At 39.1% G+C, this 24,938-nt stretch overlaps 1 protein-coding gene across 1 annotated transcript; it reads right to left on the bottom strand.

The window, feature by feature from the left end:
• Positions 1-216: 216 nt before the first annotated feature.
• On the bottom strand, positions 217-21,765 carry LOC148085216 (NLR family CARD domain-containing protein 3-like). Its single transcript, XM_087783367.1, has 14 exons — positions 21,684-21,765; positions 20,085-20,172; positions 19,882-20,016; positions 19,387-19,456; positions 19,041-19,233; positions 18,840-18,922; positions 9,436-11,207; positions 7,936-8,112; positions 6,449-6,622; positions 3,739-3,912; positions 2,057-2,230; positions 1,821-1,994; positions 1,486-1,523; positions 217-887 (listed from the first exon to the last, which is right to left on the bottom strand). Exons 1-13 carry the CDS (start codon positions 21,721-21,723, stop codon positions 1,508-1,510), a joined length of 3,270 nt encoding a protein of 1,089 aa, XP_087639493.1. The 5' UTR covers positions 21,724-21,765; the 3' UTR covers positions 217-887; positions 1,486-1,507.
• Between the last annotated feature and the right edge of the window lie 3,173 nt (positions 21,766-24,938).

Genomic DNA, 24,938 nt, shown 5'->3' with positions numbered 1-24,938 from the left:
CTACATTAAAATTAACAAACATTTTTGTCTATGACTCTAAAAAGAAGAGATTTTTCTGAAAATAATCCCAACCCTGAGTCGACATAAGGGTGAGTAGAAAATGAGTTTTAATTTTGTGTGAATTATTACTTCAGACGTGTGACATAAAAAGACAACAAAAGACTTAAAACATCACATGATTCCAGAACTGTTGTAATAGTTTTATTTAACCTACAATTACATGATTAAATAATGTTGAATACATTGAACTGTTACTTTAACACACTTTCATTTGCAGTTAATAAAAGAAAAACTCTCTAAACTGGATCAAGATTGTCTCACGATACATTTGTCAAAGTGTAGATTCACTTGTCGATTAAACAAATAATGACCAGTTTATAAAATATAATATAGTGTGATTTTGAGAAGCTTGTGCAAAGAACTGTATGATTTTGAACCTGTTTGACTAGAGGATTGAATTTGTTGATCTTTTTTAATTCATGTTTCTCTCGCTCTGTTCCTCTGATGACATCATTTCTAGGCGACAGATGAGATGAAGTCAATCTGTCACGATCATGTTTAGCTACTGTTGAGAAGTACAGTTTGAAAAAATAACCATTAAACCACTTACTTTCAGTGTTAAAGAGGTTTAACTAGAGAACGATCATAAAAGTCACAAACAAACGTGAAACAAATCCAGCAGGTATGTTAGGAAACATTTTACTTAATAACATATTCCCTTGTGTTTCTTCTGAGAGTCACACTGATAGTCTCACTTCCTCTCAACCTCCAGTCGCAGCTTTTCAAATCTGTCAGGATGATCCAGATAATCCTGATCCTCCATCAAGTTCCTGTTGTCGTTGGACAGTAGGAGGCGCTGCTGTGTGTGAGTCCAGTGAGAGTGAAGACTGAGAGAAGAAGAGACATGAGGTGATGATGGTGGAAGAACGTTGTCTTGACGATCATATACTGATCCAAACTGAGACGAGTCAATGTTCTGTCAACATTCTTCTGAGAACTTGAGAGAAGAACCATGTGACTGAAACATCCCAGAATCATCTTGGATGTCAGATTTGAAGATGAAGTCAGCAGCTAAACTAGCATGTAGCTAACATGAGTCTAGTCTAGTTGTGATGAAGATGTTCAAGTGAACACATGATTCAATATGAAGTGATTCATGTGTGAAATGATGTTTAAAGTGACTCAACATTGTGAGTTGATGATCAAACTCACGTCTGATTTCAAATATTTGACAGAAATATTTCTTTGTTCTCCACTGACAGTCAAACTGAAACAATGTTGATGTTGAAGCTCCTGAAGAGTTTTGAGCTGAAGGACTTGAAGATTTGGAATCAGAGCTTCACTTGATACTGTAACTGTGAGTCTTTAACATCTGCACGTTTGTTCTGGAATCTTCTTCATCAAGTCCATGTCCACAAAGACCTTCAACTGCTGTGTCAGCAGATGAGCTTTGATGTTGAAGTCAATCAATGGAATCAAACTCACCATTCATGGATGAAGGTCTAACCTATGTGGTCCACAGCCTGGAGGAAGAAAGAGTCAGAAGATCAGATTCATTTGATTCAGATGTTTCATGAATATTGTTTCATTCTCAGTGGACGACTCAGTCATGACTGTTGATGACAACAAAGATGGATCTATAAACAGGCTGCTCAGTCTCAACTGTCTCCTTCATGCTTCCACTGGTGTCCAGCAGGAGAACATGGAGGAACTCAGAGTTTGGATTCATGTGCTCAGTTCAGATGAAGAGTCTGCGCATCAAATGTTCAGTCTGAAGATCTTTGGAGTTCAGTCAGTGAGTTCTGCTGCTCTGTTCATACCTGAGAGTCTCCAGTCTCCAGTCTGGACTCTTCAGTCCAGCAGACAGCAGCTCCAGTCCTGGTCCTCCTGGATGATTCTCGCTCAGGTCCAGTTCTCTCAGGTGGGATGGGTTCAATGTCAGAGCTGAGGCCAGAGAAGAACAACCTCTCTCTGAGATCCAACACCCTGACAGACTGAAATGAAGGAGAAACACTTTTAGAAACTTATCAGAACCAAGAGAAGATGATGTTCTGACCTGAGAGTCTCCAGGTGACAGTGTGGACTCTTCAGTCCAGCAGACAGCAGCTCCACTCCTGGATCCTGCAGCTTGTTGTTACTGAGGTCCAGTAGAGTCAGACTAGAGGACGGAGAGCTGAGGACTGAGGACAGAAGTGAACAACTTCTCTCTGACAGTCCACAGTAGATCAGCCTGTGAAAGAGACGAGTTTCATCAACAAGTGACTTTTTCAATTATTTATTTCTCGATAATTTAAAGGCTTTATTTGCGGTCACACCATAATAAAGAATATCTTGGGCTCCTTGTCTTGAGTTTTATTTTGAAAAGTAACTTCCCTCTCGTTTCAGGTCACTTGCCCTTCCTCCTGTGTCACCTGTCTGGTTTCTCCCCTGATTGTTTCCACCTGTGTCTCCCCTATGGAAGTATCTCAGAGCATCACAATATTGAATGGTTGAATTTAATATTTCAAATGTTGTAACGTTGTATTAGATTTTTGAGTAATTGAATTCAAATGTTCAAATATTTGCAAAATTAATTAAAACATTTTCACACATTCATTTTGATATTTTATCTTCAACACTTTAAAAATACATTTTCTAGATTCAATATTTTTTTTTATTTTTTTTTTACGGGATCTTTAAAGTGTATATACTTTTTTGAGTATTGTTTTGTTTGTTTAAGCGCTTTGTGAGCCTGGTCTGGAAAAGCGCTATATAAATAAATATTACTTACTTACTTACTTACTTACTTATATTATTCTGTTGCTTAACGTCAGGTTTAACTTGTACTTGTTAATAAAGATGATCAAGTTGTTCAAGTTGAGGCAATGACTAAATACTTTATGTATCAACAGAACATGTTTTGTCAAGTTTGTGTAGTAAATCTACTTATGTCTTACTGTACAAATGTGGATAAATGTTTTTAAGAAATCTCTATGAGGATGTTAAGTTTTCTTTAACGTTATTATATTACAAAACAGCTTCATAAATATACACATTTGTGCTTTATTTGCACTTCTGCTTGACGTGTTGCCTTTTTTCATACTATATGGTTCACAACATCATTTAAATACGTCACTATACCATTATTACACGTGTGCCGTGGTAAAATATCCAATTTAACCTAATTAGTCTAAGAACATTAATTATCTGTGAATTATAGAGAAGAGAGCTTAGATTGGCTGCTCTGTATGTCAATCAAATGGTTATTGTGTGGATTGGTTGACGTTCAGACGTAAGAATAGATCTCAAACAATCCTCACAATAAACATTTGATTGACATGCAGAGCAGCCAATCTGAGCTCCTCCCTCTTCCAGTGTACGCATGTAGTTTCATGTCCTTCAGTTGAAGATGAACAAACACAAAAGTTCATTCAGGGAACAAGCGAAGAAAACATTGAGACAGAAGCAGTTGTTAGTGCTGTGATAGTCCCACATTCTGACCACATTCAACTTTGAAATATGTTCTTTTGATTATTATTCATTTTCATTTAAAGTTGACGCTTGTATGTTTATCATTACAATGATTTATTAAGATGATATTTTTATAAACTACGTAACATCTTTACCTGCTACACAAACATACAAATGTATCTATGAGCTGCTTCACTGAAGAACAAAGTGATGACAGACTTTGACTCGTGTTTCCACCTCTGACTTTACATTTGAGCTTTGATGATGTAGAAAAGATGATGTTCTGACCTGAGAGTCTCCAGGTGACAGTGTGGACTCTTCAGTCCAGCAGACAGCAGCTCCACTCCTGGATCCTGCAGCTTGTTGTGACTCAGGTCCAGTAGAGTCAGACTAGAGGACGGAGAGCTGAGGACTGAGGACAGAAGTGAACAACTTCTCTCTGACAGTCCACAGTTGATCAGCCTGTGAAAGAGACGAGTTTCATCAACAAGTGACTTTTTCAATTATTTATTTCTCGATAATTTAAAGGCTTTATTTGCGGTCACACCATAATAAAGAATATCTTGGGCTCCTTGTCTTGTGTTTTATTTTGAAAAGTAACTTCCCTCTCGTTTCAGGTCACTTGCCCTTCCTCCTGTGTCACCTGTCTGGTTTCTCCCCTGATTGTTTCCACCTGTGTCTCCCCTATGGAAGTATCTCAGAGCATCACAATATTGAATGGTTGAATTTAATATTTCAAATGTTGTAACGTTGAATTAGATTTTTGAGTAATTGAATTCAAATGTTCAAATATTTTCAAAATTAATTAAAACATTTTCACACATTCATTTTGATATTTTAACTTCAATACTTTAAAAATATATTTTCTAGATTCAATTTTTTAATTCGTAGCCTTTTAAAATACATATAAAAAATGGAAGCCTTTCAAATTCAATATAAATGTTGGTCAAACAGTGACACCAGACTAAACCAGTTTGAGCTACGGTGGCCAACAAAGCTCACAACAAATGCAAACACTAATGCGATTGCAAAAGCGACGACACTTCAACATTAAGCCACAACAGAAGTGATGGACATGTGACTTTATTGTTGAAACACCGACTGAAGCGACAAGTAATGGAAGATTTAAAACCAAAGAGAATGAAAAGTAAGTAAACTTCATCTAATGTTACGCTCCGAGTGTCATAAATGATTGATATTTACGGTATATTGTTTTATATTATTCTGTTGCTTCACGTCAGGTTTAACTTGTACTTGTTAATAAAGATGATCAAGTTGTTCAAGTTGAGGCAATGACTAAATACTTTATGTATCAACAGAACATGTTTTGTCCAGTTTGTGTAGTAAATCTACTTATGTCTTACTGTACAAATGTGGATAAATGTTTTTAAGAAATCTCTATGAGGATGTTAAGTTTTCTTTAAGGTTATTTTATTACAAAACAGCTTCATAAATATACACATTTGTGCTTTATTTGCACTTCTGCTTGACGTTTTGCCTTTTTTCATACTATATGGTTCACAACATCATTTAAATACGTCACTATACCATCATTACACGTGTTATGAAGATTTTATTATTTAGCTTTTTTCTCTACATTAGGTTAATACTTCAAGATGGGTTTATAATATTTTCTTTTAGAACTTAGACCATATGAAAGTAGCATTTCAGGAACATATTGTCATTTTAACTTTATTTCATGTTAACTATAATTTTCTTTGCATGTCCTGTTTACTTTGAATTACCATAAAATTAAAAGTAAGTTTATAATGACTTGTTCCTAATGTTTACAGATGTGATGGAAGCAACTGTTTTACCCATAGACATATATACATAGACTACTGCCATCCACTAGAGCAGTGTGTATACAGGGCGGCCATCTTGGAACAGTGCCACTCACTCCTACAGTGCATTATGTCTATAGAGGAATGATGTGTTTATACTATAAAAGTGATTATAAATCGCTCATTTGTCAGTTTTTTTTTACGGGGTTTGTTTTTCAAACCACAGACCAGATAGATAGATATTATTATAAAGAATATATTACTATAAAAACTATTAAAAAAAACATTTTGAATTTGCGAATAATTGTATTTTAAGATTGAGAAGTTCCTCCTTCCCTGTAGTTTTAAATGCGCTGCTGCCTGTGAAGGCACTGTACCAACATGGCGGCGCTTTATACACATCAGTCAATGCAGCGACTATGTATACATGTCTATGGTTTTACCAACCAAAAACACTTCACCACGTAAACAGTCTTCTACCAACACCAGCAACACCTAATGGAGTTGAACCTCGACTTCAGAGTCTGACAACTCCTGTGTGATGGGATTGTGCTTTAGACCAGTTTCAACCACTGTGTCGCAACACACTAGTGCGCCGTGAGCGATGGTCACATGTGCCGTGGTAAAATATCCAATTTAACCTAATTAGTCTAAGAACATTAATTATCTGTGAATTATAGAGAAGAGAGCTTAGATTGGCTGCTCTGTATGTCAATCAAATGGTTATTGTGTGGATTGGTTGACGTTCAGACGTAAGAATAGATCTCAAACAATCCTCACAATAAACATTTGATTGACATGCAGAGCAGCCAATCTGAGCTCCTAACTCTTCCAGTGTACGCATGTAGTTTCATGTCCTTCAGTTGAAGATGAACAAACACAAAAGTTCATTCAGGGAACAAGCGAAGAAAACATTGAGACAGAAGCAGTTGTTAGTGCTGTGATAGTCCCACATTCTGACCACATTCAACTTTGAAATATGTTCTTTTGATTATTATTCATTTTCATTTAAAGTTGACGCTTGTTTGTTTGTCAATGATTTATTAAGATGATATTTTTATAAACTACGTAACATCTTTACCTGCTACACAAACATACAAATGTATCTATGAGCTGCTTCACTGAAGAACAAAGTGATGACAGACTTTGACTCGTGTTTCCACCTCTGACTTTACATTTGAGCTTTGATGATGTAGAAAAGATGATGTTCTGACCTGAGAGTCTCCAGGTGACAGTGTGGACTCTTCAGTCCAGCAGACAGCAGCTCCACTCCTGGATCCTGCAGCTTGTTGTTACTGAGGTCCAGTAGAGTCAGACTAGAGGACGGAGAGCTGAGGACTGAGGACAGAAGTGAACAACTTCTCTCTGACAGTCCACAGTAGATCAGCCTGTGAAAGAGACGAGTTTCATCAACAAGTGACTTTTTCAATTATTTATTTCTCGATAATTTAAAGGCTTTATTTGCGGTCACACCATAATAAAGAATATCTTGGGCTCCTTGTCTTGTGTTTTATTTTGAAAAGTAACTTCCCTCTCGTTTCAGGTCACTTGCCCTTCCTCCTGTGTCACCTGTCTGGTTTCTCCCCTGATTGTTTCCACCTGTGTCTCCCCTATGGAAGTATCTCAGAGCATCACAATATTGAATGGTTGAATTTAATATTTCAAATGTTGTAACGTTGAATTCGTTTTTTGAGTAATTGAATTCAAATGTTCAAATATTTAAAAAATTAATTAAAACATTTTCACACATTCATTTTGATATTTTAACTTCAACACTTTAAAAATACATTTCCTAGATTCAATATTTTTTAATTCGTAGCCTTTTAAAATACATATAAAAAATGGAAGCCTTTCAAATTCAATATAAATGTTGGTCAAACAGTGACACCAGACTAAACCAGTTTGAGCTACGGTGGCCAACAAAGCTCACAACAAATGCAAACACTAATGCGATTGCAAAAGCGACGACACTTCAACATTAAGCCACAACAGAAGTGATGGACATGTGACTTTATTGTTGAAACACCGACTGAAGCGACAAGTAATGGAAGATTTAAAACCAAAGAGAAAGAAAAGTAAGTAAACTTCATCTAATGTTACGCTCCGAGTGTCATAAATGATTGATATTTACGGTATATTGTTTTATATTATTCTGTTGCTTCACGTCAGGTTTAACTTGTACTTGTTAATAAAGATGATCAAGTTGTTCAAGTTGAGGCAATGACTAAATACTTTATGTATCAACAGAACATGTTTTGTCCAGTTTGTGTAGTAAATCTACTTATGTCTTACTGTACAAATGTGGATAAATGTTTTTAAGAAATCTCTATGATGATGTTTTCTTTAATGTTATTTTATTACAAAACAGCTTCATAAATATACACATTTGTGCTTTATTTGCACTTCTGCTTGACGTGTTGCCTTTTTTCATACTATATGGTTCACAACATCATTTAAATATGTCACTATACCATCATTACAAGTGTTATGAAGATTTTATTATTTGGCATTTTTCTCTACATTTGGTTAAAACTTTAGGATTTGTTTATAATGTTTTCTTTTAGAACTTAGATAAGACTGAATTGATTTTATTTAACCCGTATAAAAGTAGAAGAACAAAGTGATGACAGACTTTGACTCGTGTTTCCACCTCTGACTTTACATTTGAGCTTTGATGATGTAGAGAAGATGATGTTCTGACCTGAGAGTCTCCAGGTGACAGTGTGGACTCTTCAGTCCAGCAGACAGCAGCTTCACTCCTGGATCCTGCAGGTCAAGGTTGATACTCAGGTCCAGTAGAGTCAGACTAGAGGACGGAGAGCTGAGGACTGAGGACAGAAGTGAACAACTTCTCTCTGACAGGAAACAACTGCTCAGCCTGTGAAAGAGACGAGTTTCATCAACAAGTGACTTTTTTAATTTTCTATTCAACTTTAAACACTTTATTTAAAAACAAACGAAACTATTTACTCTCATCAGATCATCGTGACATCATTGTTTAAATATTTGAAGCTTGTTTGTATAAATTAGAAACAACTTTGTTAAACATGATGTCACTGTAATATATTCGGGTTCGTCTCTTAGTTTCACTGGTGTAGTGAGGGACACGAGACACCAGCGTGGATGTTACTCCGGTAGTTTATTACAAACACACGTACGTAACATACGCACTTCCGTAAACACACCCACACATCATGAATACATAAACATTGTCAATATCTCTGTGATGTACAATGCCTGGCATAATACACAGAATCAGTATAAATATATATCATATATTACAATGATAACAACATGAACATGATGATAGAGTAACAACAATATTGAGGTTGTGGTTTGTTGTCAACAAGAAGATTGTAGTGACACCTGAACCCCTTCAATCCTTCTTAAGTTAACAGGAAATAACGCAACAGCTTCTTCTTCTTCTACTATTTAACGATGGTTTCAACCAGCTGTAGGAACACTATCGCCACATGCTGGCAGCACGTTTTGCAAGTTTGGAAGAAGAAATAAAGAAAAAATATGAGTAACGAAATATTCGCGAGATATTTATGCAGCACCGAAGACGTCTCATCCTTCTACTGCTGGCTAAAAATGCACCTGTAAGTTTATGCATATATATATATATATATATATATATATATATATGATGTAAATTCTGTTTACAACGTCAATGTGAGATGGAGCCATGCGATTTGAGACAGCGTTGGTGTGTCAGTCGTGCACTATTCATAGTTGCCATGAGATCGATAACTTTGACGCTTTAGCTCTTTTGACCAACATTTGTTTCTTAACCTTCTTAACATGAGCCAGTCTATTAGAATATTTGCAAACTCTTCGTTGTTAATAAGGTCCAGTAGAGTCAGACTAGAGGACGGAGAGCTGAGGACTGAGGACAGAAGTGAACAACTTCTCTCTGACAGTCCACAACATCTCAGGCTGTGAAAGAGACGAGTTTCATCAACAAGTGACTTTTTTAATTATTTATTTGTCGATAATTTAAAGATTTTATTTGAGGAAACATTAAAAGTATCTGAATTTATTAGATGATCATCATTTGTTTAGAAAATTTGAAGCAGGTTATCAAAGATTATGATCAACCTTGTAAACATGACAACAAGACAACAAAGATGAAAGAGTAAAACAAACATTCATGTTCACTTCATATCTTCAGATATGTTTCAGTGTTTGATCAACTTACAGAACTTTGTTTGCAGCTTGAACCACCGGCAGAAGCCTCTCAAGAACCTTCTCTGAAGCAGAGTAATTCTTCAGGTCAAACTCGTCCAGATGTTCCTCTGAGGACAGTAAGATGAAGGCCAGGGCCGACCATTGAGAAGAAGTGATTTGTTTAGTGGAGAGACTTCCTGATCTCAGCTGCTGTTGGACCTCCTCCACCAGAGAAGTGTCCTTCACTTCATTCAGACAGTGGAACAGGTTGATGATTCTCTCTGGAGACACATTCTTACATATCTTCCTCTTGATGAGCTCTGCTGTGTTCTGATTGGTCCAGGAGCTACTTCCTGTCTGTGTCAACAAACCTGGAAGGAGACTCTGGCTGGTCTGCAGAGAAAGACCCAGAAGGAAGCGCAGGAACAAGTCCAGATGTCCATTTGGACTTTTCAGAGTTTTATCTATTGCTGTCTGGTAGAACCATTCTGTTTGACTTTTTCTACTAAGGATTTTTCGGAAAGATGTTGGTTTTGATTGCATCAGGTTGACTCCAGAGTTGATGAAGGTCTGGTGGACGTGAAGAGCAGCCAGAAACTCCTGAACACTCAGGTGGATGAAGCAGAACACTTTGTCCTGGTACAGTCCTCTCTCCTCTCTGAAGATCTGAGTGAACACTCCTGAGTAAACTGAAGCTGCTGAGATGTTGATGTCACACTCTGTGAGGTCTGACTTATAGAAGATCAAGTTTCCTCTCTGCAGATGCTCAAAAGCCAGTTTTCCCAGAGACTCCATCATCTCCCTGCTCTCAGGATCAGAAACTGTGTCAGTCCCAGATCCTCCGTCGAACTTCAGCTTCTTGACTTTGATCTGAACCACCAGGAAGTAGATGTACACCTCAGTCAGGGTCTTGGGCAGCTGTCCTGTCTCTGTGCTCTTCAACATGTCCAGAACTGTGGCAGTGATCCAGCAGAAGATCGGGATGTGACACATGATGTAGATGCTTCGTGACCTCTTGATGTGAGACATGATGCTGCTGGTCTGCTCCTCATCTCTGAACCTCTTCCTGAAGTACTCCTCCTTCTGGAGGTCAGTGAACCCTCTGACCTCTGTCACCATGTCCACACACTCAGGAGGGATCTGATTGGCTGCTGCAGGTCGTGTGGTGATCCAAAGACGAGCTGAGGGAAGAAGATCCCCCCTGATGAGGTTTGTCAGCAGGACGTCTACTGAGGTGGTCTCTGTAGCTTCTATCAGGCGCCGACTGTTGAGTAAGTCCAGAGGGAGTCGACACTCGTCCAGACCATCTAAGATGAACAGAACCTGGAGTCCTTCAAAGCTGCTGAGATCTTTGGTTTCAGGAAAGAAAAGATGAACAAGTTCCATCAAACTCAACTTCTTCTCTTTCAGCAGGTTCAGCTCTCTGAATGTGAAAGGAAAAATGAGGTGGAAGTTCTGGTGGGCTTTGTCTTCAGCCCAGTCCAGAGTGACCTTCTGTGTCAGGAGGGTCTTCCCAATGCCAGCCACACCCTTCGTCAGCAGTGTTCTGATTGGTTGTTCTCTGTCAGGTGAGGCTTTAAAGAGGTCTTCTTGTCTGATGGTGGTTTCTGGTCTGGTCTGGTTCCTGGTGGCTGCTTCGATCTGTCGGACCTCGTGCTCCTGGTTGACCTGGTCTGTGCCCCCCTCAGTGATGTAGAGCTCAGTGAAGATCTCATTCAGAGGAGCAGAGTTTCCTGCTTTAGCGACCCCCTCAGACACACTGTGGAACTTATTCTGCAGGCTCCTCTTCAGTCGTCCTCCACACTGTAAGGAAATGAAAACTTTACTGTAATCAATCATCTAGATTTAACACACATTTCAAATAGTCACTTGATTAACTGATAATCTTTCATATTTAATTCATATTAAATAATCTTATTCTTGCATTGCATTCACTTAAACTAAACTCAGGTTCACAATTCAAAGGCCGAGGTCACAAAGCCTCACACACACAGAAAGATTAAACAATCCCAGATTCCAGGAATTCAGTGTAAACCTGTTTGAGAACTCACACTGAAAGACACAACAGTCCAGTAAGTTGCTGGGAACAAACTCTCTCGAGAAGAAACAACTTTGGTAAATTTCCACTACGATCACCTGCGACGGCCATCTTAGAATCAAGTGTTTACAGTCACTGACCAATCCTACATTCACATTTGACTAGAGGTTTTAACCTGAATATTCTACTATAAAGATCCACCATTTTGTCTGATCTTTGCGTTCTGGCATTTGAAGACGTCTGCGATAGATCTCTCTGCTTGCTAGCGCCCGTGATCACGTAAGTTCTTGTCTCTGTCTTTTGCATAATTCACTAAACGAGCATTATTTCTCTTAAACTCAATACTGTGTCTGTCTTTCTTGTCCACCACCACGTACGAGACTGGGGAGGGGTCGGTGTTCCTCGGAACAGAGAAACCCCAAACAAATTGGTGACCGTGACCCTTGGCGTGGACTGGTGGTTTGAAGGCCTTTTCGATTCCGAGAGGAACTCTGAGCTGATTGTTCTCCAGGCAACCAGAGGCGCCACTATACCTTACTTCAAGAATCAGGTGAGAAAGATTTTTTCTTATTTCTTACATAGATTTTTGTTAGCTTGTATTTTGGAATTAATTGAAAGTATATTGTAAGTTAGGAAAGCTTAGATATTTTTTAGTTTTGGTTGCCTGGACGAATAACAAAAGTCTCTGGTTCTGTCACAAATTTAGATTATATTTTACAATAGTGCTTTCTTAAGCTGATGCTCGTTTTTGGGGTATTTTATTGTCTGTTGCTGTTTGTTGTTGTTTTAAGCGTAGACAACATTATCGTGTCCCGGGTTGAAGTTTTGAAGAAAAAACATTGTGAAGTTTGAAGAAAAAACGTTGTGAAGTTTTGAAGAAAAAACACTGATCAGAATTTAAGTTGAATTGATAGGCAGAGGAGACGGTTACACGACCTGGTAACCCTTGGTAATTCAGAGTAGGGGTGGAAGTATAAGTGGCTCCCTCTACGGGGCGTCTGACATTTTTAATTTCAGATTCCTAAACTAGTTAGGATGCTTGGCCAATGGGTGATTATGGTAGACATACTTTTTCAGTAAGCCAAGTAGCTATCATTAATTTGGGGATAGTGGGATTTGAGAGGCTCTCCCAGTATCCTGGTCTGAAGACTCTGCCAGCTGTGGGTGTGTAGGCCAGTTAGATCTCATTGTGTTGTGTTGAGAGGCTCCACAAAAAAAAAATTGGCAGTATAGTCAGGACTAGTTAATTTTTCCGAACAATCACGGTGATGGATAAAGTCTCATTGGTGATTAGTTTAGAGTTAGTTCGACGGGGGTTGAAATAGAATGCAATAGTTGAGAGGCTCCTATCCAGGGTGTTTGGAAGCTAATTGAGTGATTTGAGAGGCTCCTGCCATTATGACTTCAACACTTTAGACACGACAGGCTGGTAAGAGTCTCGTTCCACGTAGCATAGTGTGTCTCTCTGACCTGTTTTGGTAAAATACTGTTGTCGTCGTATTGTCATGACATATTGTTTTGTTTAAATTATCTGTGTCTGTATATTTTTATCTTTTGAATAATTTTTTCTCGCTGCGGTACTTGTAAAAAATTGCATTCATTTGTGGGAGATCTCCGACTTTGTGTGATTCAGCTGAGAGTCTGTGTGTGTGTGTGTCTTTGGACACTATCTCTTGCTGATAAGAACTGCTGCTTGGCAGACGTTGTCTTGTCAGCTGCTGCAAGGCAACTGAGCTCCGAAAGAAAGTTTCCTTTTTGGTAGGAGTGGTTTCACTTAGAGGTTGGACTTCTAAGACTTCCCACTTTTTCCTCACTGACCCCCCCTGCTGGTTCATCTCCGCACACAAATTATTTCTTCATCTTGAATTCTATTTTCTAGATTGTTTGTTTATGAAAGCAAGTAATGTTAATTGAAGTGAATGTGTAAAGTGATTGTTCAGGTTTCTATTTTGGTGTTCTGAATTTTATTTTTTCTTCTCCCTTCAATTTTTTACTTCTTACGTTTTCTCTTACCTTTACCAATTGTTGTCATTTCTATTTTTATTTTTTTTAATTGATTTCAATTATCTCTTGTTATCAGTATTATTGTTACCCATTTTTCTTTATTTCCTTCCCTTCTTTGTTTATCTCTTAAGTATTTTGGTTGGGTTTAATATAATTATCTTCTCTCTTTATTAAGCAACACTCTTTGTTGACAATAGTTATTTTACAATTATTCCTGTTTCTTAATTAAGGTATATATAAATATATACAGTTAATTATACAGTTAATTAGTGTTATAATTGGGTTAAGAAGAAAAACTAAAACAACTCACATTTCAATTTTCTCCTTCTTCTGCAGTGTTCAATAACAATAACACAATTAACATTGATTGTTGACATCCTTTGTTTTTGCATGTATTAATGACCTTTTGACCCCATTATCTTAACCACCCTCTCCTCCTATTTCACATGGTCAATTGATCAACTCACAATTGATCAACTCTCAATTGATCAACTCTCAATTGATCAACTCAAAATTGATCAACTTACAATTGGTCACATTGCATGTCACTTTTGTTGTTTTGTTTAACTAATACTGCTTATCTGAAACAAGTGTGTCATTGACTGCTTGCACGTGTGTACGTTTGTTGACATCTAGTTCCTGTTTTCTCTTCTTCTCTCAATTTCTGATCTTTGGTGTTGTGTTTGATGTGCTGCCCCCTGCTGGTTTTCCCTTTACTTACTTCTTAATTGATTATTGCTACTGACTCAATTAGTGTAATTATTCAATTAAATCAATCACATTTATCTAATTAGATCAGTATTCTTAATTTTTCGATTAATACATTTAAATTACATAAAATAAACAGATTCAATTACAAATTACATCTTATTATTTTAACAATTAGTTATAACCTTATATATATATATATATATATATATGGGTTGTTTTTTTTAAACATTCATTTTTATTAATTTTCCATTATTTTCGTTTATTTTATTATTATCATTTACAATTTTTTTTTTTTTTTAATTTTGTTTTAAATTTTAAATTTTTCTTTATTTTTGTTGTTTTTTTATTTTAACATTTTTAACTATTATCATTATTATTATTTCTATTCTTTTTTTATTTTATTTTTAATTTACATTCTTATTTTTATTTTATTTTTATTATTATTATAATTATTATAATCATTATTTTATAATTTTTTCTCCCATTAGATTTTATTTTATTTATTTGTTTTTCTTTTACTCGCTACAAGTCAAATTTCTTAATACTACTATTTCTTCTGTTTTAACTTTTCCTTTCTTTAGTTAAATTGACGATACTTTGTTGTGAATTCGATTATTTTTATTTAATTTTTAGTCATCTTGCTTGAATATCAGACGATATCTGATATAGATATATTGAATCTGATATTCAAGCTCCACTTGTCACCATTGTTTCTGGGATGCTTGATTTGGTTAGCACTAATGACAGAAACCGAAACCTAAGAAAGTGGTTGAAAGCCGAAAGCCAAGACGCAGAGTTTACTGGGGAAGTGCCAAATCATGATCCGTCAAGAAATATACGTGCCCAAATGTCAGCTGCAAATACTTGTAGTACTCCCTCAGGTAAGGCTGAGCAAGCCTCAAGGGACCAGCTTGGTGAGTTAATCCCACCTGTTGCATTTAGTTCGCGTCACATGACTGCACATGATGGTTCTCCAACTGCAAGTCGGAAGCATGTGATTTTGTTGATGGTGATCCTGAAAACGAAGATTTTCTGGCGCCGGTAGTTACCCAACCTCCTAGAGGTGCAAAGTCTAAGACTCAGCCGAAACGTGAATATAATTTACGATCACTAAAAGAGTATGCAAGGAACCCTTCACGTGGTACTCCTCAAATGCCGATGGTTCCTTTTCCTAACGATCCTACACAAGCCATATACTCTCCTTACACTCGTAAGGATTTGCAGTCAATAGTGGAGAATATGCCTCCACTCTCTCAGGGAGGTACACCTTGGATTCGTAGCATTGAACATCACACTATGGGCGACAAACTGTGTATGAGAGATTTCCGCATCATCACTTCCAGGGCTGCTGGCTCAACGGCTGCAGCTAATATTGAACAGGAAGCAAATACTCAAGACGTCGATCCTGACGATCCTTTCGAGTATCACCGCGTGGCTCTGTATAATGCTATCAGACGACAGTTTCCTGTCTGCTACACTTCTGGACAACTTTCTAATCTGCCACCGAAGCCAATGGAGGAACCTGGAGAGTACATACATCGGTGTCTCCAGGCATGGCAAGACTTAACTGGAGCTGATCCTCGCCATGATCAGTCCACCCAAATAGTGTTCCGCATGAATATGATAAACTCTCTGCCTGAGTCTGTCGAGAAGGGTCTTGATTCAGTGGTTAACCTTAATAGTAAACCTTATGACGACTGGGTTACTGACGTCATTCATTTTTTGAAAATCCACAATAAAGGGGAAACTAGTGCAAAGAACTCTTATTATGACGTCCAGACACAGTTATCCAGAACCCAACTTAAAAACATAAAAGAAGACTCTAAAAGGAAACAGATGGCTCAGACTTCTGTTCCTGTCTCTGCCCTGGAAAATGCTTTTGAGGGCACTATCATGGCTCCACAGTGGCGATTTGCTGGAGGGCGTGGGCGTGGCAGGGGAAGAGGACGAGGGTATAGAAACAACCGAAGCAGTCCAAACGACCAAGCTTGCTTCATCTGTGGCGCTCTGGAGCACTGGGCGAATGAATGTTCCCACTATCAATCAACCGACAATGGATTCAACAACTTCCAGAGACGTGGAGGTCCACCCAGGCCGAGGGGTGGTTTTGGCGGTTACGTGGCTCCAAATCAATATCAGATGCCACAATAGGGAAGCCCGAGACGCTGCTCTGAGGTGTTAGCTCTCAAAGAACCACTCATAGAGCTCACTGTTGGAGGACAGACTATGAATATGTTGCTGGATACCGGTGCAAGATACACCACAAGTAAATATGAACTTCCTATCTCTGGCAACACCACCTCAGTTGTTGGCATGTCTGGGACACGACAGGTCCTCCATTTCAGCATACCTCTCCCTTGTGAACTATTGGGGATCAAGTTTACCCATTCACTATTGATTTCTTCTCAATGTCCAGTTGGCCTGCTGGGAAGAGACATTTTATCACTCACTGGCACATCTTTGGCTTTCACGCCCTCTGGAACTTTGGTCCAATTCCCAAATGGTGAAACCTACAATTGCAGCAATTATCCTGAGCTGTACAAGCATGAACTCAGCCTTGCCCAACTCTCCACCGAAAATGAACTCTTGCCCGCACCAGAGAGGGAGGCCGCTGTGTACTGGTTCAACATGATTGAACCCCCTGATGGTTTCTCCGAACTTGAAAAGACTTTTGAGACCTGGAAAAAATGGATTATGCTGCTGCGCTCGTATGATCCACCTGTGGACCCCCCTCACTGAACTATGAACTATGTCTGGGATGATGATGACCCTGACTACGATGACAAATGGCCACGATCTGGTCGCAAACATGAACTTGACTCTTGTGTGCGGTGACATTTTTGTGGGTCAGGACGGTGTGGTGGCTGAAGTTGAATTAACAAACGAACAAGGTTTTCTCTATGCTCTCTCCGACACTTCTGTCCCTCATGTTACTTTGGCTGTTGTTGCTGGTGGGGAAGCTAGAGCCCTGGGACCCATGATTAAAAATGCAAGACAGCTTGTGATTGGGTAAAAACTCAGAATAACAATCTATTCTTCTCACCTAGCACCGATTCCTACTACATTCCTCACAAAAGTAGGGTTGGCTCCTTCCCAGAAATAGTATACAGACACAAGACCCATGGCAGAGAGAACACAGACCATCCTGCTGCTGAGGCTATGCTGGACAGCATTCCTGCCTCGTTTTGGAGCAATGGGCCGACGGACGTTGGTCTCATTCATGTTCCATCCGTCCAAATAACTCTCAAACCTAAAATCGTTCCTATTTGACGTGCCCAATATCATCTACCCTTTGAGAAAATAAAGGGTATTGAGGCAACTATTGCTGGATTGAAGAAAGCTGGTGTTTTAATCACTGCTGAATCTGAGTGGAACACTCCAATTTTGCCGGTGCCAAAACCGGGTAAATCAGAATATCGAATGGTGCACGATCTCCGTCCAATCAATCAAGTTGTGGTACCTTCTGGGTTTGTCGTCCCAAATCCTTTTGTGATGTTCACGGCTATCACTTCAGAACTAAAATATTTCTCTGTTCTTGATCTTGCCAACGCATTTTTCTCCATCCCTTTGCATGAGAATAGCAGAAATATCTTTGCCTTCACCTACCAAGGAGAACATCTCACATACACTAGACTTCAACAAGGTTACATTGACTCACCAGCAATTTTTAACTATTGCCTAAAAAAGCATTTTGAGGAACTCTCATTGCCTGAGAATGCTGTTCTTTTGCATTATGCTGACGACATTTTAATTGGTGCGCCCTCGGCTGAGGATAATTTAAGAGCTACTGAGATTATATTACGTTTCTTGGGTAAGAAAGGCTATAAAATCAGCAGACAGAAAGCTCAGATTTTTTTGACAAAATAAAATAATAATTCTGATTCTCATACTGGAAACAAATCTCTCCATCTCAGATACATCCACTAAGGCCACTGATTCTGCTACAGCCCAGATCAAAACAAAATCTGTAGTATTGGCCAAGCCCATGAATTTGTCTGCTAGACAAAAGCGTCAAGCCCCAAACTATCCTCCTATCTACAACGCAGAGGTAGGAAAAGATCAGACATTTCAAATTGACTACTGTTCTGTTGCCGATTGTTGATCCTGCACAAACGATGCCATTTGGCGACCAAACCCAAAGTATCTCTGTCTGGTCTGGCATCCTAATTGTAAGATTGATTCACTTTGCAACCTCAGCAGGTCTATTGCAAAATGTACCACCCGTGACTGCATCATGAACATTATTCGATCTAAAACCGATTCACTTTGTTCATCCTGGAAGAGTGTTGTTGCTAACACTGGCCCCTCCAGATGGAATTGTCATTAAACTGATCTCTATCCACTGGCTCAACGAATCTCAATAACTAAAATGACGGCCAAAGCAAATTGTGTTAAGAATCGATGTAATCCTCTTTCTGTTCATCTTTCATCCCCTGCACTCAAAGACACTGGACTGTATGGTTTAGGAAGCTAAGGAAATGGACATGATCCAATAGGTATATTCTTCCTGAATGTAACTAAGAAACGCACTTCTGAATTAGATAAAATTAACATTATGGCAACCGAAATGGGATATTATGAAGAAAACATGTGGTTAAAATGGATCCATCTAACTGCTAAACAACATAAGAAATATAACTGCATAATGTGTTCTCGGGCTAGACCAACGTTGTTCACCACACCTGCTCCTTTGCATCATATAGATGATCCGGCTGGATTTTTCTGTATGCTGGCTTTGATGATGACTGAGAGGAAGCAAGACTTCCTGAATGAAGACATAAGTCACACGAGTCAGAAGATTGTAGAAGGTGAAATTGGAGTAAAATCTTCAGATCTGAGGAAAGTGTTCTTCAGCTTCTTCATGTGTGTTCACATGTTCTTACTGCTCCACAGACGCTCGGCCAGATCCTCCTGCTCCATGTCCTTCAGGAGATGAACTGTGATCCTGAGGAAGTCTTCCCTGATGATTCTCCACTTCTCATCTTCCTCCTCAGTCTGTGGAGTCTCTGGACTCACAAACCTCCAGACTCTCTTCAGCTCCTTCTGCATATAGTTGTAGAAGTTTCTCTCCAGTGACTGGAACAGAATCACAGAGAAGAAGCTCAGAGTGATAGTGGATCATCGCAAGAACCACAAAGACCAGAGATTTTAAACTTGGATTCAGCTGAATGATGATGGTGAACAGAAGGAACCTCTAGGATTAAGACCTCCTCTGGTTCATGAACATACCAGCCGTATGGTTTCCAGTTGTGAGGGATGTTGCTGACCAATGAGAAGCTCTGAGCTCTGATGGTCCACTCTGAGAAGAAGAGATGAAGTCAGGACTGTGAATAAGCTCTTCAGTGTGGAGACGTACCATCTGAATAAAAATAAAAATATTATCAAACTAAACTGTTTAGTTTAAATATAATATTATAACATATGGAGACTTTAAACTTCAAGGACTCACAACAGTCCAGAATATTCTGGTTCCTCCTGCTGGATCCTGATGAAAACAAAACTCTGATCAACTCTCATCTTTTTCTATCCTGGTATTCACCAGCTGAACCACTAGATGTCCTCACACTGCTGCACATGTCCACCTCTGCACTACAACTGTGAAAGCCACGTTTGAGTTTTTTAATTGTGTCTTTATCTCCCCCTGCTGGTGTTGTGAGTGAAGTGAAGTTCTCTGGTTTAATGTGTCAGTTTGAACCTGGTAGACTCACACTTGTTCACTCTCACCTCACACCTGGAGACTCTTCACTTCCTCTGAATTCCATCAATCTCCCCATTGAAGCATCACTCTTCAGAGACACGCAGCAGGGTTCTGGTCCAGATCTTGGTCCAGGTCCAGCAGGTTCTTGCTGCTGCTTTGATCTTGAACACAGAAGTAGAATGAGTGAGAATGAAGACATGGAGGACAATCTTGGAGGTCCTTGTCTCACCTCTGAGTGCTGGTCTGTTCATCGTGCTCCTCACACTGATATTTAAAGGAGTCTCTGTCCTCACCATGAGTCTCAGCAGAGTCTTCACCTTCACACAAACACATTCATGAGATTCTTGTCAACATCAAAAGTTGTTCTCGCCTCATAGTGTAAAAACTATAATCAATACTTTCATAATGTCCTGTTTTCATTAGAAGAAAACAGATTTTACTTCACACGTTCTGCGCCCTCTACAGGCAGGGTTAGATGGAGCATGTTTTTCAAACGAGTGTCAAAATCTCATCCTCCACTGCAGACAAGTTCAAGGCCTCATGTATGTTAGAATTGCATTGATTTCGTACTAAAAAAATTCGTACACTCAAACCCAGAAAATAGTGCATAAAAATATTCAGATGGATGAATGTGTGCGTGACAGGAATTCAAGCATTTTTACTTTCTTCATCCAAATCAAAGTAGAGTTCAGACGGGTTCATCCCTTTTCACGCCTCCATTAAAATATGTCAATGATGTTTAAATTAACCACGAGACTTTCCTTTCCGTGAGAAAAACAAATTAAATCATGAAATGGATTAACAGTTTATATTGTTATATATTTCAAACATTATTGACATGGACCAGACTTAATATAAATGTTTATATGTTTACATACACGTTTATTAACAAGAATATTGTATTTACAGAGGCTATCATTGGCTTATTTGAATCATTTTATGATCAAGTTTAACGAGAATAAAACTGTAGATCAGTAACTTAAAGCACTGTAGTGATGATGATGATGATGATGATGATGATGATGATGATGATGATGGTCTGATCGTCTCTGAGCTTCATTAGAATTTGTGGCTCACCTGCTCAACACATGCACTTATTCTTACTATGTTTTTAAAATGAAAGTGTTTCTTTGCATGTTGATATTATGTGATGGTGTATTTATTTAAGTGTGTTTTTAAGGATATAGTTCCGATCACGTGATCACATGAAGGAAACCGGCTTTAGCTGCTTTCATTCTGCAGCTTCACTTATATAACTGATATAACTGACTGACGTGATGTTGTTTCACAAGAACGTCTGTGACTCTCGTAGAGAAGACTTGAAGGATCCCACTGTGTTTGTTACGTTATAAAAACAAGCTTATAATTCCTTCTCGTTTTTTCCTAATTTCGTAAAATGCCTGGAAAACAATTGCATATACATCATGTTGTCTTATTAAATAAAGATCATTATTTTAGTAAATGAGAAACATTTTTAAGTTTAATTTTAAGTACAATTTATTATCCACTCATGTATCTACAAACATATTGATATAAATATGTCTCTGGATCTGAGCAGTAAATATGTACAAAGGACACCTTAAAACCTGTCAGGAAGTCAAGTTTCACACTTCCATACAAAACAAATACTCACACACACACCACACATGCTGACAAATAAACACATGTACATGTCAGGTGTTTGAATGTGGTCAGATTCAGATTTTCTCTGCAATCATTTCTAGATCTTTTTCAACTTCTGTAAACATCAAGAAGGATCGTCTAGTTATGTCTGATTAATTTCTTTTCATCAACTGCTGACTTGTGTGAGAGTCAGAGAGTCACTGACCTGTCTGCAGCTTTCCTCTTCTCTGTGGTCTCAGGTCCATGTTGGAGCAGAATTCAGCTTCTTCTGACCAGAACTGATGGAACAAGACACTGATCAACTCCTTCTGACGCTGGTATAAAGGGTTGGACTGACATAAAACTATGGGACTCATGAAACCGGTGTTTCTTGTTAGACTGTTACCAGGTGTGGTGTTCTGGTTCATTGTCAAGATTTAATTTACTGTAAGTGCTTTCATTTCTCTCCTGAAAGGAGTTTAAAAGTTTTCCGAGGATCTCTAGTTTCCTTGTTCAGACTGACCCAAACACAAGATGAACCCCTTTCTTTTCATAACCATGGTTCTATTATAGGTTCTTTCTTTTTAGTCATGTATTGTCATTGCAACTAGTATAACGAGAAAAAAAAAAGCAGGGGGCAGTAGGCCGCGCCTGTAAAAGGCCTCACTTTCCACCAACAAGGCAACTTTTTGGGGTCAGGAAAGCTGAAGTCTACTGGGCCCACTTGTAAAGGGCGTTGCAGCGAAAACAACCATGTTACAGTTTCTTTGTATTGCATAAACACTAAAATCGAAAGTCATACACAATTATAAAAACCTTACATTCGAGGAAAAAAACTCCAGCCCTGATTAGCACAACTATAACCACAATGTCAGCTTCACACTTTTTGCAAATTACTGAACACAATCAAATGCAAAACCCTAAACACATTTGTATACATTAGACACATATGCATATCATGATATCAGTTCCTTGCATATTGCAAAACACTGACTTTCAAATGACCACACTCATGATTTAATTAACACAACACTCAGATGCAAATGATTGCTTAATTGTAGACACAACAATCAGGTTCATGCTCTACAAAAAGGCAGCATTTCTGGATCAACTACTGAAATAAACTTACAGCATCCTCACAGTGAACCAAATACAACAGATGCAAAACATTGTCATCTGGGACAATGTATCATTCCACCTCTCTGCACAGGTCCACAACTGGTTTCAGCACAATCCTTAATGTTCTGTGCTATACCTTCCACCATACTCTTAATTTCTGGAGAGTGAAGTAGTCTTGAAGATTCGTTGGGATCCTTGAGTTAGTGAGAGAAAAATTCCGGTCCAATATAGTCTGGCAAAAAGATTTATTAAAGATGTTACACAAGACGTATAACAACGAGAGGTGTACAGAGCTCTGAGTTACGAGTGTGAAAGCATGCGCATATATTCTTACAAGGCCGTTATCTACTGTTGTGAAAACATGCGCATATATTCTTACAAGGCCGTTGTCTACTGTTGCACACAAGTCCTTATAAGGCAACATTCAGTTGGTGTTATGTCTGACTCATGGGGTGAAAGTTACAGACAGAAGTTATTGACACGTTTCCTGAGTGTTCGGGCTTGACCTTTATTGAATAGAACACTCAGCACGTGTCACCCGAACAAATACAGGTGATAAGGTTATGCAAACAGATTGACAGAAATATAATGAGGCTTCAACTTCCCCTTTTGGCCTCTGAAGGAGGACAACAACCAAGAGATAAAAACGGATAAAAAACGGAATACAAAATTGCTACAAATTTTAAAACCCTTTAAAATTATCGCCTGAGAAACATGCAAGCATAAGATACAGTGTCACCAAGCTGAATAGCGGTCTTTTAAGGACAGATAGAAGTTAATGGGGCATCCAGGTATTCAGGAACAGGGGTTTGGAGAGGGACAGATGCAGTTGATAACAGATTTAATGGGATGTCCTGATAAACGGGGGCAGTTGGTTCCACAGTAGAAAGTAACTGGTAGGCAGGAGGTTGGGCAAGGTCTCTTTTCTCTTTAGCCATGGGTAATACTAAGTGTGCAACAGCTAAATTATTAAAAATGCGAGAGAACGTAACGAAACTCAAAGAGTGCAAAATGAAACAGCGGATTCAAGGAGGTCTTGCACCTTTTCTTGATCCTAATATAATATTCAATGTTTTGTGTGGGCAAAAACCTGCGGCAGTTGTTGATGCAGGGAAAATTCCTCACACGACTCTTGGTGCCATGCCAAGCAGTCAGACGTTAGACAGTGATGACGGGGGTGATGAAGGATTGTCCAGGTTGACGGGGACGACGTTGGTGGGGGGCAGGGTTGTAGATGGGGTGTGGGCGTTGACGTTGAGGAGGGGTTTGTCACAGCTCTCGGGGTCAGCTGCACACTGCGTCAGGTGGAACCAGGTATCTCCTTTGCCTTCCAGCCGGAGGGCGTGAGATGTCCTTTCCAGTACGCGATGAGGACCAGTCCAACGTGGTTCCGTCCACTTTCGCTTGAGCACCTTCAGGTAGACACACGGGGTGACCTGCAGTGGGACGGGTTGCTTGGGGACCTCTTCAGTCTGCTTGGAGAACCTGGAGCCAAGAAACTGTACAGTTGAGACAAATGGCGTGTGTGTTGGCTTACCCCTTAGGTTTGATATTGGTAATGGAGCGTGGGGTCCTGGAAAACAGCAACCTGTTAGGAGTTCGAATGGAGAGTAGCCCGTCCGGGTATTAACAGACATTCGAACACTTATCAGTGCCATTGGTAGTGCCGCGAGCCAGTTGACTCCGGTACTTATCATGACTCGGTTGAGGTTGTCCTTCAATGTCCTGTTCATTCTCTCCACCTGTGCCTGTGACTGGGGGTGGTAAACAGAACCAAACTTGTGTCTGAGGCCCAATTGGCGCTCCACCTGTTGTAAGTGGGTGTTCTTGAAATGCGTGCCATTGTCACTTTTCAGACAATGGGGAAAACCATGAGTTGGAATGTAATGGTTAACCAAATGTTTAGAGACGCTTTTTGCATCTTCTTTCCGGCAAGGATATGCTTCTGGCCATCCTGAGTAGGCGTCCACCATCACCAACAGGTACCTGTATCCAGAAACTGGGACCAACATGTCAGTATAGTCGATAACAACCATTTGTCCTGGAAAGAAAACTGAGGGGTGTGTTAGTCCTGGTAATGGTTTGAGAGTAGGCCTAATTGCATCTTGATTGCAAACATTACACGAGATTAGTGCTTGTTTCACCATTTGGTTTTTAAATGGATGCCACCAATTGTCCAATCTTCGAATTGTTTCTTCTCTGCCTACATGTGTAGGACCATGTGCCTCAAGGATTAGAGATTTCAGATAGGTTACTGGTGCAGCCAGGCGTCCCCTTTTACACCAGACACCTTCTTCTGTTTTCCCTGAGCCTTGATTTATCCACATGGAAATCTCTTCAGGTGATGCTTGAGATTGAATGT

Source organism: Callionymus lyra, chromosome 2 (genome assembly GCF_982586985.1).
Source record: "Callionymus lyra chromosome 2, fCalLyr1.hap1.1, whole genome shotgun sequence".
NCBI classification, from domain to species: domain Eukaryota; kingdom Metazoa; phylum Chordata; class Actinopteri; order Syngnathiformes; family Callionymidae; genus Callionymus; species Callionymus lyra.
The sequence above is the reverse complement of the archived record's forward strand: the minus strand, read 5'-3'. Positions and strand labels throughout refer to the sequence as shown.

What these genes read in the sequence shown, in the direction of transcription:
- LOC148085216 (XM_087783367.1), bottom strand. Translation starts at nt 21,723, where the DNA reads ATGGACCTGAGACCACAGAGAAGAGGAAAGCTGCAGACAG. An exon ending in TGTCACCTGGAGACTCTCAG is followed by an intron (nt 6,623 to 7,935) that starts GTCAGAACATCA and finishes TCTCTTTCACAG; the next exon opens with GCTGATCTACTGTGGACTGT. An exon ending in TGTCACCTGGAGACTCTCAG is followed by an intron (nt 2,231 to 3,738) that starts GTCAGAACATCA and finishes TCTCTTTCACAG; the next exon opens with GCTGATCTACTGTGGACTGT.